Source organism: Pistacia vera, unplaced genomic scaffold (assembly GCF_008641045.1).
Source record: "Pistacia vera cultivar Batoury unplaced genomic scaffold, PisVer_v2 Contig312, whole genome shotgun sequence".
Taxonomy (NCBI): Eukaryota; Viridiplantae; Streptophyta; class Magnoliopsida; order Sapindales; family Anacardiaceae; genus Pistacia; species Pistacia vera.
This window is the reverse complement of record NW_022196127.1, coordinates 686,387-703,951: the sequence shown is the minus strand read 5'-3', so window position 1 is coordinate 703,951 and position 17,565 is coordinate 686,387. Positions and strand designations below refer to the sequence as shown.

Here is a 17,565-nt window from a genome sequence, read left to right as displayed (position 1 = left end):
CAAGAATGAACAAAAATGCAACATTTTGCACTTATATATACTTGGGCAATATTGCAATTATTTATTTTTCACTTCCAAGCCCAATAAAATCTTATTTTATAAAGGGACCCCACGAATTTAATATGCTACCCTTTGAATAATCAATATTATTCAAGGGCCCATGTAAACTAAACTAGTTTACATTAACAACCCAAAAATTTACCCCTTTTTACCCTTTAACTATTAAAAGGTTATTTTTGTTCATCTCATTAATCTTAACACTTTAAGATATAATAATTAAATATAATTAATTATTGCTTGACCATTTTAACCCTTAAAATGTCACAAATGATTTCTATGTAACTATTACTATAGAAATCCCGTTATTACCCTCGGAAGGTGCTAGCCCTCTTCGGATAATCATTTCTCTCTCTCATCCTTCTCTAACTTCCCAAGGCTATTGGTGTGACCATGTAGGTCCACCGTGGATTAGCCGTGAGCCGGTTCTGGATGAATCCGGAAACCTGTCCGGAGGCCCAACGACTATGGTAAACATCTAGCAATGTGCCATAGTCCCTAAACCACGATGAAGAAATACTTCATCGAACCCATTTCAGATCATACGTACCATGCAGGTAAAGTCCCTCCATTGAGATATCCTAATCGAGTATGGATTCATGGAACGTCAAAATCCTAAACTCGATCTTCTACCGAATTGTCGATCAATATGTCCGGAACTTGTCATCACAAACTTACTTTTGTATGACTAATAATAGACTCTGGCCAGAGATTCAGTTTTCCGACATTTATCGATGTTCGTCTAGGAACTCGAATCCGGATGGAGTCAGCGGTACTCCCGATCCTATATTTCCGAGTCAATGGATCCCCTCTTGACCATCGTTCGTTTCCGCATATGAACAACGCATGACCAAATAGGCTTTATTGTACGAAACATGATTAGTCTCGTACTTATACACCGTATGAACCATACGCATCCATATCGGATCCGACTACAATGTCTCAGGTCAAAGGACTACATCGTGCACTGATATAACCAAACGATAAATCATTGACTACATGCTTTTCCAAGTGATTTGTCGTTATTCGGTCACGTTCGAAAAACAGTTCACCAACCGTTAATCCATACCAATGCCCCAGTGACATGACTATCATCGTCATCCGTACTTATATCAACTCATGATATCTTTCGGAAGCATCCGGTATGCCTACTGTACAATATAGTTGCCCAAATTTATATTGCTTCCGTAGGGAACCCTTTTCGATAATTCATTTACCTATTAAATGAATCATCTGGACCATTCATATACATACTTTATTTTAAATGCATGACTGAATAAAGGAAGCAATTTACATATATGAATTGAAGAACTCTTTCTTCTATTATTTATGATATATATAGATACAAGACAAAATGCTCTGAAACTGACAACACGAATGGCTTCTAGGGCATACACTAATATACACTAACACTGCCGACGAGGAAACGGAGTCGAAGCCAGAAGGCTTCTAGGTACTATCGGAGAGAACTCAGCCCTACACCGTCACTCACTCAGGAGTGCCCCCGATAGGCCCCCTTGGCACTTCGATGGCCCCCGGGAGCTCGCGCAAGGGAGCAGGAGTGACCACGGATGCCCAGAAGAGAGCGGGTAAGCAACGAGTCGAGGATGTACCTGCCCCCTCGGAACCAAACCCATCCCTGCTGGATTCCCTAAGGTAACTACCGGAGCACTTGCAGCCGATAATATACACCCTGCTGGAATGCCAGCTTGCCTCGGCCTTCGAGGAGTTCGTGGCTTCCCCACCTACTGACCTGGCTACAGCGCTCCAATTGCACAGTCAGGTAAAACGGTTTATTCCCTTCGCGAACTTTCTTAGCTTTCCATGATTTTGAGAAAGGGAAACTAACTTTTGTCTCTTTTCCCACGTAGTCCCTACTCGCCCTAACCGTGGCCTAGCAAAAGATTGTTATAGACTCTGTCGGAAAACTCCGCGAGCTAAAGGAGGAGAATGCCAAGCTAAAATAGGACCTCGCGGCCATGGATGCGGAGGCTAAAGCGGCTCGCATCCAAGCAGATCAGTACCTAGCAGAGAGAGATTCTGCACTTCGGGCTACAGACTTTCAGAAGGTCGAGCTCAAAAAAAGGGATAGGGATAACAAGGAGCTCCAACGAACGGTGACAAGACTCACCAAAGAGCTGAGCGAGAAAGATAAGAAGCTGAAGGTGAGCACCGATCGAGCGAAGGTGGCGGAAGAGAATCGGGCTCAACTGTAGGAGAACTTTGAGAAGCAGAAGAGGGCGATGGAGGATGACCTCGAGCTGTCTCAATGGCAAGTAACTTCATTGACCGAGCAGATGAAGCAACAAAACCTTGAGCTTGAGAGAACGGCTGCTCACTAGGCAATACAAGCCATTTACAAATTACGACCGAGGAACCCAGAGATGGACATCTCCGACCTTTCGGATGAATACCAGTCCATCCTTGTTTCCATGCTTTAGGCTGAAGAGGCCGAGTAGTAGGAGGAACAGTAACCTCCTTCGGAAGATGATCAGCTGAACATTCCCAAAGATCGAGCGGACGATCTGGAAGCTGACGATCATCCAGAGGATCTGGAGGTCGCACCCGGGGGGCCTGGAAATGAAGACCAATGATCACTCTCTTTTCTGCTCTTGTAGGTCTCCTAGCTTTTAACTTTTGTAACTCCTTGTCACCTTTTGTACATAATTTCTCAATATATAAAAGGAAATTTTGGTCACTTGCGATAGTACTTTTATAACTTAAGCACTTCACAAAACAAATATAACTTATCTAACTATTGAACTTGCAAAATGTAATAAAGAATAAGATTATTAACAAAAAGACTTGAGATCACGACACAAGTTGTTCTCCGAGAAGAAGCGGAACAATCTTATTCATAATACTTACAAGAAGGAAAATTTTAAAAATAAAAAGAAATGATCAAAGTTGTAAGCGAGTTTGGAATTACTGATAATAAGGGCGAAGATGCTCAGCATTCCAAGCATGCGGCACTTCGAAACCGTTAAGCCTTTTAAGATGATACATCTTAGGTCGTATTACCTTTGTGATGCGGTATGAACCTTCCCAATTGGGTCCCAATACCCCCGCACTCAGTTCCCTTGTACCGAGAAGAACTTCTTTCAAAACCAGGTCGCCAACCTGAAAGTTCCTTCTCTTGACCTTGGAGTCGAAGAATCTTTTTGCTTGCTACTGGTAGGAAGCTATCCTTAACCAAGATTTACCGCGGTGCTCTTCAACCAAGTCCAGACTTGCACGCAAGAGTGCTTCATTGTCTGCTTCGTTTAAAATTCCCTCTGAAGTAAACCAGTTCATACTTCCACTAGAATCATCGCCTCGCAGCCATACACTAGTGAAAAGGGTGTTTTCAAAGTAGAGGTTCTCGGAGTTGTCCTATATGCCTATAGGACTTCTGGGAGGTCATCGGCCCAATTGCCCTTGGTTGCGCCAAGCTTGGCCTTCAATTGTGTTTAATGGTCTTGTTAATAGCTTCAACCTGACCATTAGCCTGCGATCTTGCTACTAAGGCAAACTTTTTATGAATCCCCAACTCATCGCAAAACTGCTTAAATTTCTCATTGTCGAATTACTTCCCATTATTAGAGATGAGTGTATGAGGAATCTCGTAGTACTACACTATATTCTTGAAGACAAAGTCTTTGAGCTTCTCGGTAGTGATCGCGGCCAAAGGCTCAACTTCGACCTACTTAGTGAAATAATCCATTGCACACTTGATACCCCTTTTACCGATCGGCATAGGCCCGATGAGATCAATTCCCCACATAAAGAATGGCTAAAGGCTGGTCATTGTCGTCAGTTGGTGGGAAGGAGCTTACGGAATATTTGCGAATCTCTGGCACTTATCACACTTCTTCGCAAAGTTGAAGGTGTCTTCGTGAAGTAGAGGCCAATAATATCCCTGACGGACAATTTTATTGGCGAGAGATCGTGCAACAATGTGATTACCACATATCCCTTCATGTACATCCCTCATTATATAGTCTGCTTTATCATCGGTTACACATCGGAGGAAAGGAGTGCTAAACCCTCACTTATACAGCTGATTCCCGATAAGTGTGTAATGAGAAGCTCTAGTTCGCAGGATTCTTGCTCAGTTTTATCGCTAGGCAGAGTCTTATCTCAGAGATACTGAATAATTAGAGTCATCCAGGAAGTAGATTCGGTCGTAGCTACAGCTTGCTCAAGCAAGCTGAAGCTGGGAACCTCGATGTACCGAACTAGAACGTTGTCCGGGACAGCGAGAAGGCTATTTTTACCAAAGCATCCATGACTGAGTTACTGTCTCTCAGGATTTGGTTGATCATATAATGCTTGAAAGGCTCAAGCGCGACCTTAGCTTTCCTCAGATAGCTGATCATGTTCTCTTCTTTGGCTTGATATTATCCCAGGATCTGATTAACAACCAGATGGGAGTCGCTATAGATGTCGATCATTTCTAACCCTATTTCTCTTGCAAGTTGTAGACCAGCAAGTAGCGCTTCATATTCAGCCTCATTATTCGTTGCTTTGAATCTGAACCTGAGAATTCCATGAATCCGAGTCCCTTCGAGACTAAAGAGTAAAAGACAAACTCCGGCTCTTCTTCTGTTCAAAAACCCATCAACATAGAGGCTCTAAGTTGATAAGTTTCAAACAGTTTCCTAGACAACTTTGCTGGCTGGCTGTTCGGGTTCTCGATCTGGCTGATAAAAGAACTCCGAAATAAAATCAGTAATAGCCTACCCTTTGACGTCTTCGATCTGTAATGCAAATCAAACTGGCTTAATTCCATAGCCCATTTAAGAAACTTACCCAAAGCCTCCGGCTTCTAAAGAACTTGTCTGAGTGGATAGTTGGTCAAAACATGGATAGTATGAGCATGGAAATAAGATCGTAGCTTCTTGGAAGCGATCAGTAGGGCATAGGCTAATTGTTCCATCTCTGAATACAGCGCCTCAGCATCCAGTAGTCACTTGCTCATGTAATACACTGGCCACTGAACTTTACCCTCTTCCTAGATGAGAGCTGTGTTGACCGCATACTGAGAGATGGACAGGTAGATAAATAAGATTTCCTCGGGAAGAGGTGGCTTTCCAAGATGTTCTTTTATGCTTTGGAAGGCTCGCTCACATTCTGGAGTCCATTCAAACTTCTTGTTGGCCCTGAATATATTAAAGAACGGCAAGCAACGATCTGTTGCTCTCGATAAGAAGCGACTGAAGGCCGCTGTCTTCCCATTCAAGCTCTGAACTTTCTTTCTATTTGCGAGACTTGTCATATCTAGGAGAGCTCAGATCTTTTTGGGGTTGATCTCAATCCCTCGATGGTTAACCACATACCCTAGGAATTTCCCTGAAGATACTCCAAATGAACACTTTAGAGGATTAAGCTCCATTCTATACCTTTGGAGTACGTCGAACATCTCAGCGAGATGTGCTATGTGATCCTAAGCGACATGTGACTTAACCAGCATGTCATCAACATAGACTTCCATTGATTTCCCAATCTACTCGACCATTGATTTCCCAATCTGCTCGAAAAATATACGGTTAACCAAACGTTGGTAAGTTGCCCCAGTATTCTTCAGACTGAAAGGCATGACCTTATAACAATACAGTCCTCGATCTGTGATGAACGAGGTATGTTCCTCAGCAGGCTCATACATCAGGATCTGATTATACCTAGAGTAGACATCCATGAAGCTCAACAGCTTATGCCAAGAGGTGGCTTCGATGAGCTAATCGATCCTGGGCTAAGGGAAACTGTCCTTCGGACAGGATTTGTTGAGATAAGAGAAATCAACGCAAGTTTGCCACTTGCTATAAGGTTTCTTCATCAAAACCGGATTGGCGACCCAACTCGGGTAATGAGCTTCCCGAATGAACCCGTTTGAGAGGAGCTTATCCACCTCAACTTCAAGGGCAACATAGCACTCCGAATCCATGGCTCTTCTTTTCTGGCGAATCGGCTTAATCACGCTGTTGATGTTGAGCACATGACATATTATACTCGTGCTAATCCCAACCATATCAGCATGAGTCCATGCAAAAACATCGATATTATGTCTGAAGAAGCTCGTTAAATTTGCGGCGAGCTGAGGGCTAAGATTACTTCCAATTCTCAACACTCACATTGGCTCATTCTGATTGACAAATACCTCAGACAGAGACTCAACCGACCCACTATGGTAATACTCCTCCTGAACACGAGGATCTATGTAATCTTTCACTGGACCTGGTTGTGGTACGATCCTGCTAATCGCCATTACCTGCTCGAGAATGCTTACCGGCTTCATTTTCCTTTGCATGCTATCTGCACTACTCTCACATAGCAGTCACGAGATTCGCTCTAAAACCCTTTCATTTCCCCACACTCTGTCGGAGTGGAAATCTTTATCTTCAGATGATAAATGGAGGTGAAGGCCTTGAAACTTCGTAGTAGAGGTCGTCCCAAATGCCATTAAAAGCAGACGGACAATCTACCACTAAGAATTCTGTCATCTTGGTCACTTCGTTGGTCTCACCCAAAGTAACGGGAAGTGCGATCATTCCCTTGGGAATCAGATGGTCCCTAGTAAAACCATAGAAAGGGATAGAGGCAGGCTTCAGATCTGCCTCTTCCAATTGCATCTCCTCAAAAGCTTGTTGAAATAGGATGTTCACAACGTTGCCATTGTCCACCAACATCCTGTAGACTTTACACCAACCTATTTCAGGCACGATGACGAGTGCATCCTCATAGGGATGATGCAATCGCACCACATCTTTCTCTGAGAAGATGATCTCTTCTTCTCTGCGAACCTTAGTGGGTCGCGACGCTATGCTCATCAAACTTATGGGGTCATGGCGAGCTTTTCAAGCGTACCTATCCTAGGTACCTCGAGAATTCTCCGCGAGGTGCGGTCCTCCAAAGATGATCCCCACGAAGTAGAGACCTATACGACCATGGCGTTTCTTCCCCTACTCCTCTTGATCATTCTCCCGAACGGGAGTCAGACCATCAACATACTCCTTAAAGTGCCCTTACTTGATGAGGTCTTCAATTGCTTGCTTGAGAGCCCGACACTCATCAGTGTGATGCCCATTATCACGATGATAACGGTAATATTTCTTGTTGTTTTTTGCTAAATGGGGATTGTTCATGGGCGTCGGCTCTCCGAGTAGGCTGACCTCTTCTAACTTATCCAGAATGGTCGATACTGAAGCATTCAGAGGAGTTTACTGATTCTTGTCACGATCGCGGTGAGGAACCTGGGCATTGGATTTCTTAGGCTCAAATTGTTGCTTCTTTCCCTTCCGCTGATCGTCATTGGCCCATCTGTGATCAACTCTTCTATTACCTTCCCCCCGGTCAGGAGCACTGGTCGAAGGATCGGGGTCGTGGCGATTGAGAGCGGCCTCAAAATTCTCTATTCAGAGGTATTTCTCCGTAAGGTCGTAGAAGCAGGTGAGGAAAATGTCGTCCTCGGATTGCAGTTTTTTTCACAGATCGGTCTACAGGCGAACTCCAGCAATAATGAGAGTCCAAACATATTCTACAGGTGTGTTAGCCATCTTGTGCAGCTCTATGTGGAACCTGTCAATGTAGGACCAAAGGGATTCATTCTTCTCCTACCGTATGTTGCTTAGATAGCTCAACGGCATTAAGAACTTCTTATTCGTCTGGAAGTGTCTCAAGAATAACGAGCTCATCTGTTGTCACAAGTTAATAGATCCTGGCGAAAGCAATCTAAACCAGCGCTTGGTGTGGGCTGTGAGGGTCACTGCCAAACAGTGACATTTGGCCAAGTTAAAAACTTGATGAAGCTCCATGAGGTCGTTAAACTCATAGAGGTGATCTTGCAGATCAAAATTCCCATCAAACGCTTGCATATCAGGTATTCTTAACCTTGACGGGAGAGAAGCAGCTAACACTATTGGAGAAAACGTAGACGCCTCAGCGACCTGCCCATGCTCATTTTGCTAAGCTCTAAGCTAATTCAGAGCTCGTTGTAACTCCTCAATTTGAAGTAATGGAGCTACCTTAAGATCACTTTCCGCAATGTTGGTTCGACCCTCACGATTACGATTGAGGAAAGACCATAGATCGAACTCTTCCTTGCCCCGGTCGAAAGCTTTGACATATCTTAACACACGCTGATTGGAGTCATGTGAAGGCAATGAAAGGTTCGGGGAGTTAGCCCGATGGTGGTCAAAACCGACCCGCGGTTGCTGGGGGTTTCCCTGCCTTGCATTCTTGTGGGGTTGCCAATGCGATGTGGTGTGGAACGGTTCATGATGCGACATATCGTCAAGTTGCAAAGCCACACGTATTATACCTACTTCATGGTCGGTATTTGCCGGTCCCTTAGAGCCCTTCAGCCCATTAACTGCCACTTACTTTCCCTTGCCTTTACACGCTGTAATGCGCGCGCATGACGTGGGCCTTTGCCCGTTTCCACGCTTTAGCACAACCTACAGGCGTTTTTGGCGATGGCACCACTTTGTCGAACTCGGGTGGTACAACCTGATCCAAATGGTTTAACCTTCGATTAACCGTTTGGAGAATATTATTGAGCCTCTCTAGGTAATCCATCACAGTTGGGTTGAGCTGTGAGCTCGAAGGAATGTCCGTCGTGGTACTATGCTGAATCAGGCACTTCGGGAGAAGTGTCATCCTGTACTTGGGGGACCTCCTTGTTGCTAAGGCGAGCTCGCTCGGTTTCGAAACCACAGGCCATTTGCTAGCAAACAGAATCAATTGATCAAAGATTCCTGATAAAAAGCGGATACTAAATCAAAGTCCTTCTTCTAGTGCCAAACTATTGATGTTGGATTTTGACACCAACTATTCGCACGTGCAAAGCGTTAAGGTGACTTAGGAATTACACGTGAAATGGAAATGAAGGGAAATAAAATGAAAGATGATTTTTAAAGTGGTTTGGATGCCTAAAGCGAATCCTACATCACTGTCTTTTTTATAAATGAAAGATTACAATTAGGTCACAAGTAGCGATCAGAGAAATAGAAATACATAGAGGGTGAGAGAGTGTTTATATTATTAGAATCAGAATCCCGAAAAATGAGAAGGGAGCTCTCTATTTATAGTAAGAGGTTGCTAGGCAATGATTACAGGTCTGCCAACAGGCAGGTGCGGTACAGTTCCTACCCTACTTCTCATTGCCTGGTTGCACAGAAGACATCCTTAAATCACGCAAGGCTTGGGCAGGTGGGCGACTCCCAGCCACTCACTAGCCGGGCCTCTACCTGCCAAGTTAATGTCAGCCTTTTACCTTCTGTCCTTCGACAACGTGGTAGCGCCTGGACGGCACAATGTCTTTCTGAACTCTTATTGGTCCTCGCTGACATAAGCCTACGTCAACCCTGATTTTTTAGGCATAACAAGTATTATTGGTGGTGACTAGTGAGATTAGACACATTAATGGAATCATTAACGGTCGAAGTTCTAGCCTACTAAGTATATATAGTTTAGAAGATTATTGTACATTAAGAAGAATACATAAAAGAGGGTATATTAAATTCGTATATATAAAATTACTTGTAATACATTAATATAATATAAATTTAAAGGTTATTATCCCAGTTTATAAGTTGTTGATGCTTGATTTTGGCACCAACTATTCGCACGTGCAAAATGCTAAGCTGACTTAGAAATTACATGGAATAGAAAATGGAGTAAATAAATGGGAGATGATTTTTAAAGTGGTTCGGATGCTTAAAGTGAATCTTACGTCCACTGTTCTTTTATATTATTCTCTGACTATCTCTATGATATTGCCCGTAAGGCATACAAAGATGGAGAAATACTTTGTTTACAGAGAAAAAATAATAAAGCTTAAATGTTTGCCTAGCTCTCATATACCCAGCCCCTTTTTCATGAAGAGAGATGTCCATTTATACACCTTTGAGATCAATGTAATGAGTGTTTTTGCAAGTTACTTTGACACATGGAGAGCTCTCATTCATCCTGATCCTTTATTTTGATAAAGGTGAGACAACAATTATACAATATCTTTAAGACGGGTTGGGCTTGATAGCTAATAAACTTTGTCTTTTAGGTAGAGCTGACATCGATGTGACTTTTTAAGCACAACGTAAGTTTTAACCATGGGTAAGATAATTATAAAAAAGTGTCATAAATTTAAATTAATACAATCAAATCTTAAATTAAGTTAAAATGGTTTGTCCCTTGCCGAATACATGTTAATGAGCGAATTCTCTTAATTCAAGTCGATAGGGCCCGGGCCTATTCAAAGTTGGAAAGTAGCTATTAAGTAAAAGAGATATACCCGCCCAAGGTTTGGTGATCCTACGTTCCACCCGTAGTTTCATAAATTGTAAATTTCCACCCAGTTTTAAATTTCAAATGTTAAATTTAACCATTAAAAGGGTATTTAATCTTTTATCCAAAAAATAGTAAACTCTAACTCTCACACTCCCCAAAATTGATAAAATTTCAAAATAACCCTCCACATCTAAAAAAGTTCTCATAATCCAATCCTTCCTTTCTGCCTCCAACTCTATCACCGTCAATAACACGAACACCACCGGCGGCCAAATCTGGCCATCACAGAGAAGAGGAAAGGAGAAAGAGAGAGAGAAAAGATAAGAGAGAAAAAGGTAGAGAATAGAGAAAGAGGCAGAGAAGAGATAAGGAAAAAGAGAGAGAGAAAGAGGTGGCTACAACTAGATCTAGTTGTCGAGATCTGGCCGCTGTGAAGAGAGAGAGAGAAGAGGTGGAAAAGATCCCGATCCCGACGGCTGGAATTGGGTGTCATAGAGAAGAGAAATATTGAAAAAGAGAATATTATTGAAATACATTTGAAAGGAAGATGATTATTTTTCTAATTCTATTAATTTGAGGGTTATAGAGTTATTTATTAATTTACTCATTATTATAATAAGGGGTAAAAATGGTATTTGACTAGTCAAACCTGGTCAAGGCAACTTCCCCTTATGGCTGGATGACTAACCCTTTAGCCACTTGGGTTAGTCACACCCAACAGTTTTGTGTTCGAGTCACGGAAGAGGCAATTACCGAGTTTACCTAAAAAAAAACTTGGTTAAGGCAAAATTTACCTTAATAGTGTTTAAAATCGGGTGGGAATTTGTAATTTATGAAACCACCGGTAGAAAATGGTACATTCCCCAAACCTTAGGAGGGTAAATGTTCTTTAGTTATTAAATCCAGGTTAAAAAGCAGCTGGGCCTACCCAAAGTCGGGCGTTGTTGACCTCTCGGAGAGAATTAACGGGGCCGTTTGAATAGGGTTTAAATTCGTTTGCCTAAACCCTCGCTCTTGCTCTTTGCCAGATTTTGGTCATCTGAGTGTTGAACGACAAACACAGGAAATGGCTTGGCGTTGCACTTCTTCTCTAACAAGATCATTGATCTCCCCCGCTAGATCATCGTCAATCAGACCATCATCTCTCCCTCGCCTCCGCCGTTCGTCACCACTTCACACCGACCGCCTCCAGTCTAGCCGCTCCCTCCTCAGGTACCTGCAGGATTTATGTGCACACATGCTATAGTAGTTGCCTTTGAATTTTAATGTAATTGTTTGTTTGTTTGGGAAGGACAATTGGAACCTTAGGGGGCTCCCAGTCTCTAATGCCGCTTCACAGCGTAGTCGGAGCCACTCGCGTCACTTCTCACATCACCGTCGACGCCCGCGCTTGTTGCGAGTTGTCCCAGGGTACTTTTTTATTTTTTGTCTTTAGGTTTTTGTGCTTAGTACATGTTGTCTTGCGTTTGTGTTTCAGGATATGCATTGGTTACATTCATTTCTTATACAGCCATTTAGCACAAACTTGTTACTGCTATAATTTTTTTTATTTTATTTTTTATGTATAAATGGCTCGAAGTGAATTATCTTATTGCTTTTCTAAGAAACCTCTATTAAAATGTATTGTGTACTTGAATTTTGTTTTGTTAGTTGATTCATTCTGGAGTTGTTTCGTTGACCATGGACCTTAATACCTATAAAGTAGTTATCTAATTGAATCTGCGCTATGATATATTACTTTGGTATAATAGAGAATATTTTTAGTTGTTTCATTGGTTGAGCATATCATACCATTATTGTCCCCTTATTAATTTGTGAAGCATGAGGCTGTGTTGTGAAGGAAGATAAACATGTTTTAAGTAGCCCGTAATGTGTTTCTTTAAGTAATCTTTTTTGCAAGGATGAAGATGCATCTGCCAAACATATTAAGTAGCCCATATCCATTTTTTACTGCTAGTATATGATCTTCTTTATTCCTTCTTGGTGGGAGTAGCAAGACAAAGATAGAAGTGCAACTAATAGAGGGTGTTTTCTTTTGGTAGTTGAATCACTAGGTGATTAGATTTATCCTCCCTACATGGTCTTCATCCATTTGACAAAATTTTAACCTGAAATATTAGTATGCACCTCTGGGGAAGCTAATGTGGGCGCACAACACACTTGAAAGTGTTTCAATAGGTGGCAGCTCCCTTCTTCCTGAAAGCATACAGCTGTGGTCTGTTTGGTAACCAAACTAAAATATCATAATTTTCCAAGTTTTGGAAACAAATGACAGAAAAATCATCTTTGTTCAGGTTTTGTTGAACACAATATCTTAAAACTTTCCTAAATTGTGCAATTTTTCTGTAACATTAATATCTTCTGGAACATTAATGTGTTGTTGTTTTCTTTATTAAATGTAAACTCTTCAAATGATCAAAATTGAGTTTTCAAAATTAAAAGTTGGGGGCATGGTTTGTAATGGTTCTAGGGTTGAATTTCATCTTGATTTTTACTATGTTTTGCATCCTGATATTTGACATTTATGGTGACATTTTACTTTTGGTATTTGGCTATAAAATCTATTTTCAATACTGAACTTGTTATGGGTCTTGCGTTGTGCTGTAGGAACTTAATAAACTGTTGAATCAGCTTACAGTTGCTACATTATATGGGTTTTGAAGTACAGCAGGTGGGACTGTGTTTTGAAGTAAAAGACATGTGAGTTCTCTTTTTATTGTCCTTCATTAAGAAATATACTGAATAGTAATTATTTAGGGTTTGTGATTTGAGGATTTTAGTAGATTGGATAGGTTCTATTTTCAGAGCAGTAATTCAAATAACTTAAGAGATGTTGCTGAAATTTTACTTTATTTTATTTTTTTGGTTTTGCAATATCTATATGTTCTCTATTTTGTTGGACTTTGCAGATAACCAGAAATTCAGAGCTGGATTTCTGTTGGTGGTTGAGATATGAATCTTATCTTTTCAAATAATTAGTGGTAATTTTTCAGTTTGTTATCAAATTATTTAGCTGTAATTGGGCATTTTTATTTTTGATCTCAAGAATGTTTCACTTCCATGTGGAATTTAATGGAACACAATATAGTTAATTGATAAAGGTAGTTTCCAAGTCTTTCAATGTGGTGACTAACAATGAATGGATTGATACAGAGCCAATTGAATGTAAATTCCACTCTAGCATGAATGAAAGGAAATGATGCTTAGTATTTTGTGAGACGTTGGTTTCTAAAGAATGTATTAATTATAAAAATCAATATGTTTAACTCGGTATATGTTTTTATCTTTCCTAGAAGATGTTTGGTTTATGTCCAATCCCAAGCTGTCCATGAACTGAGGGCTGGTAAATTCTGAGACATAATTGATTTTTGTGAATGAAAAATGAAAATTAATATGTTTGTCATTTGCTATGTTTGTCTTTAGGATAAAACCCAATATATTGGATTTCCTTTCCCTAGATAAAACATGATATTTTTTATCATTCTCCCTGGTTATGGTTTGTAGTTGAAGGAACCAAAGTAGGCGCAAAGTTGGTTATATGTTGCCGTTCTCATAGTTGCATAATTTGACAACTATATTTTATGGGAATTCTGACTAGCGGTGCAGAGAAGTCAGCATGACAAATTGTTGTAGCATGGAAAAAGCATATTATTATGGGTTGACACAGAGACGAGGCAGGGCATTGCTCATTAGTGCTATATTCTTGAGCACATGCCAATGTTAGAACCATGCCAGGCAGTCTGTCCCGCTCCATTCGAGCCTGTGTGGAATGATCTGTCTCACTTCCACATGTTGTAACAGAATGTGGGTCTTAACTGATGCTGTGGTTATTGTTGAACCCATTCTGAGGCGAGGGGTTGGGACGCAGGGTGTTTTTAGTTTGGTTTTGGCCACTCTTAGGTTTGGACGAGGTCAGTTTTTGATTAATATACTATCCCCCTTGAAAGTACACGGTCAAATTTAGATCTTCAAGACTTGCAGTGGATGGGGTTATGTGTATCCTTGCTCACAGGTAATTTGCTGAGCAAGTTGCAAATTTAGAATGTATTGAAAAGTTGACAATTCAAGCTATTTTACAATTGATTTATACTCCCAGATCTTCGTACACTTGGATTACTTGAGCATTAGAGCGTAAACTCAACCATAAATTTACCTTAATTCAAACCGCCCAATTTTAACTCTACCCATTAACAACTCCATCCAGTTTTGATTCATCTATCAAATATTGCAATCTTTTATTGATTGGATGAAACTTTCAATTGTCAACAAAAGTGAAAATATTGAGGAAATAACTTATAAAATTCTTCATGCCATCTGCTGTTAATTGTACTCTAATGAAAGCCTAAAACTTATCAAGGCAATGGGGGAGGCATTTGTATATGTTCAATTTGATACTGGAACCAGATACTCAAGGATGACAAGAAAATTGAGTTGCAATCTTGCTTCTGATTCCCACATTACATGTTGAATACGTCACAATAATCTGGATGCAATCCTACTTTTGTCTTTTTTTGATTCTTGGTACTAATACTATCTTTAGGAGGCATTTAAGTAGAGAATAGTGATCGGCCAAGTTGTTTATCTTATATTAACTTTTAACTTTCTTTGGCGGGTAAAGGCACGTAACTTTTCCTTTCTGGAATCGGTGGTGGCATGGCATCCGGACTTGTTGCCCGACACGAACTTTATGAACAAATGCTTTAACTTGATACCCAGATAAGACGGTGACTTTGTTTTATGAATATTGAGTTTGAGCTTCATATAGTGCCTTTGTTTTTAAACCAGAGAATTACCCTTCACTTCAATATATATATATATATGGTAAAAAGTTCATGTCTGTTTATATGTCCACAGGATGTGAGAATATTTTCTTCTACTTTTGTGGCTGAATATGTGCTAAGGCAAGTATGAAATTTCTCGGTCTAAGTTGATTGCTGCCACTAATTTTCTAGAGAAGATGGTTCCATATTGTCGGCCATAGAAACACCGAGAAGTAAAGTGCACAATCAAACTGGGGCTGTTTCTTGAACCCAAAACAGGGTAGTTCGCAGACCCACAACTTGCAGTATATCTATCTGTTATTCAATTATTTGGTACCTAATCTTCGTTTTTTTAATCATATCACGCAATCCTGAAATTCCAAATTATTTATTTATTTAGCTAGGCATATCTAGATTTCACTGAATTTTATATATTTACTGAATTTTCAGTTATTTTATTCATTCTTCACTTTTGTATATGAAACTAAACTGATTAAGACAAGTCTAGTGTTCCTTCCTCTGACTCATCATTCCAATACCACGATTATTTTATCTCTAAGAAGAAGCTTCAGCATCAAAGTTGCTTTCGTCACACCTTCTGTGGGCTGTGGGGAAATTGAGCTTTTGTAAATTGAAGTATTATTTGTACAGAAAAGATTCTAAGAATAATCACAAGTGGTTCACAATGCACTTCTTCTACTGTACATATAAATTGCCCATTACATGAAGACACACCACATCGATATAACTCCTTTATTATCACCATTATTGACATTCACCTGGGCCCCCTCAAATAATTTCATATAATTTAGAGTTTAACTAGCAGCTCTACTTGCTCCAGTACTTTTAGTTTGCATTGGATATGAATCCTTTTTTTTTATCATTATTTTTTATGTAGAATAATCAACCCAAAAGCCAAACTGTGTACACCCCTGGACACAAAACTTCTTAGGCTTTACAAAAACTGGGAAATTTACAATCAGTTACTGTTATGCCTCCACTGCCAAGAAGGTCAAGTTCTGATAAAATATGTAGAGAAGCATGTTTTTCCATGGACTTTGAGGGGAAAGCAAACAGAATCAACTGTACTAAATGTAGCACAGTGGCATAAAATAAGTGAACCTAACCTTTGCATGCCCAATACTGTAAAGGCATATGGAATGAGTGGTCCATAATTTGCAGAGTCTTGCATGGAAGATTGAACACTCTGGTATGGGCTAAATAGGATAAAGGCATGCGATTCTTGGGACCATATTGTGTTAGTATAATGAAAGTTAGGTGATCTCTTGATGCAGTTTTTCTACCTTAATTGGAATTTAAGTACTTTATGATTTGTAAGTAAATCTGTTAACAGTAGCACAGTACATGCAAGTGCAAATATGTTGAGAACATGGCACATCACTAGATTGATAACAAGTCTATGGCATTATTGTTAGTTATGCTGGTGTTTTCTGGTGAATATATAGCGAGTAATGCCTCAGTTATTGACCATCCAGCAAAACGAATCGTGCAGTTGATGCCATTAAAGATGTCTAAAAAAAAGTTAAAAAGGGAGAGTAAGGAATCCTAAGCTTGACAAGACTGATGCTATATAATTACTTCACATAAGCATTTCCCTCTTAAATGTTGCAGCATCACTCTCTACGTGGGAACACCACAGAGAATTCTGGTTAATTTAAATAATGTCTAGTTGCATTTCCTTTCTTTCATAGCACCTCTCTTTCTGTCAATTAAATTCCTCACTGATTTCTTTCACCTTTTTAAGAGAAGCCCCACCACTTGTTTGAACCCTCTTTCCCATTTTCCATTTGAGCTGAGGTTGTGTGAATGTTACTATGACTTTCCAGAGGGAGGAAGAAGCTGAAAAGATATCATGCAACAATCAAACTGAATCAGAAACAAAGGACAAAGAAGAAAGTAGAATCGACCATCAAAATATAGGCGAATTGCTAAGTTTAGGCCTAAACAAGGATGAGCCTGAGCCTCTCACTACAGCTGGAGGAGATAATGACCCTCAATCAAAAGCTGGAAGCAGCAGAGGCAAGATCTTTTCATGCAACTTCTGCTTGAGGAAGTTTTACAGTTCACAAGCCTTAGGTGGTCATCAGAATGCACACAAGAGAGAAAGAGGAGCTTTTAAAAGATTCCATTCACATAGAATGATGATGACATCAACAGGCTTTCCTTTCAATTCTCTTCCTGTTAAATCATTGGGTGTTCAACCTCATTCACTTGTCCACAAACCCAACACAGAATCCCCAACCATGGTTGCAAGATTTCCTCATGCCAACACAGGGTTTGGATTTGGGACAACATGGCCACCCTTGGCACTTGAAGAGCCAATTATTTGGCCTGGAAGTTTTCGTGTTCATAATTCGCCAAACCCTTCATCCGATTTGTGTAAACTCGACTTAAATCTTCGCTTATGATAATTTATTATACTATTTCTATCTGGTGTGGTTCTTTTTTTTTTTTTTTTTTTTTT

General features: G+C 40.3%; 1 protein-coding gene and 1 long non-coding RNA gene across 2 annotated transcripts; both read left to right on the top strand.

Moving 5' to 3' along the window:
* Positions 1 to 11,448: 11,448 nt before the first annotated feature.
* Positions 11,449 to 13,353, top strand: LOC116136358. Its single transcript, XR_004129027.1, has 4 exons — positions 11,449 to 11,532; positions 11,612 to 11,730; positions 12,928 to 13,020; positions 13,230 to 13,353. It is a non-coding gene; the product is annotated as an uncharacterized LOC116136358 (long non-coding RNA).
* A 3,241-nt stretch (positions 13,354 to 16,594) lies between these two features.
* On the top strand, positions 16,595 to 17,535 carry LOC116136383 (zinc finger protein 7-like). Its single transcript, XM_031422100.1, has one exon. The coding sequence runs from the start codon at positions 16,916 to 16,918 to the stop codon at positions 17,507 to 17,509; it is 594 nt and encodes a 197-aa protein (XP_031277960.1). The 5' UTR covers positions 16,595 to 16,915; the 3' UTR covers positions 17,510 to 17,535.
* The last annotated feature ends 30 nt before the right edge of the window (positions 17,536 to 17,565 follow it).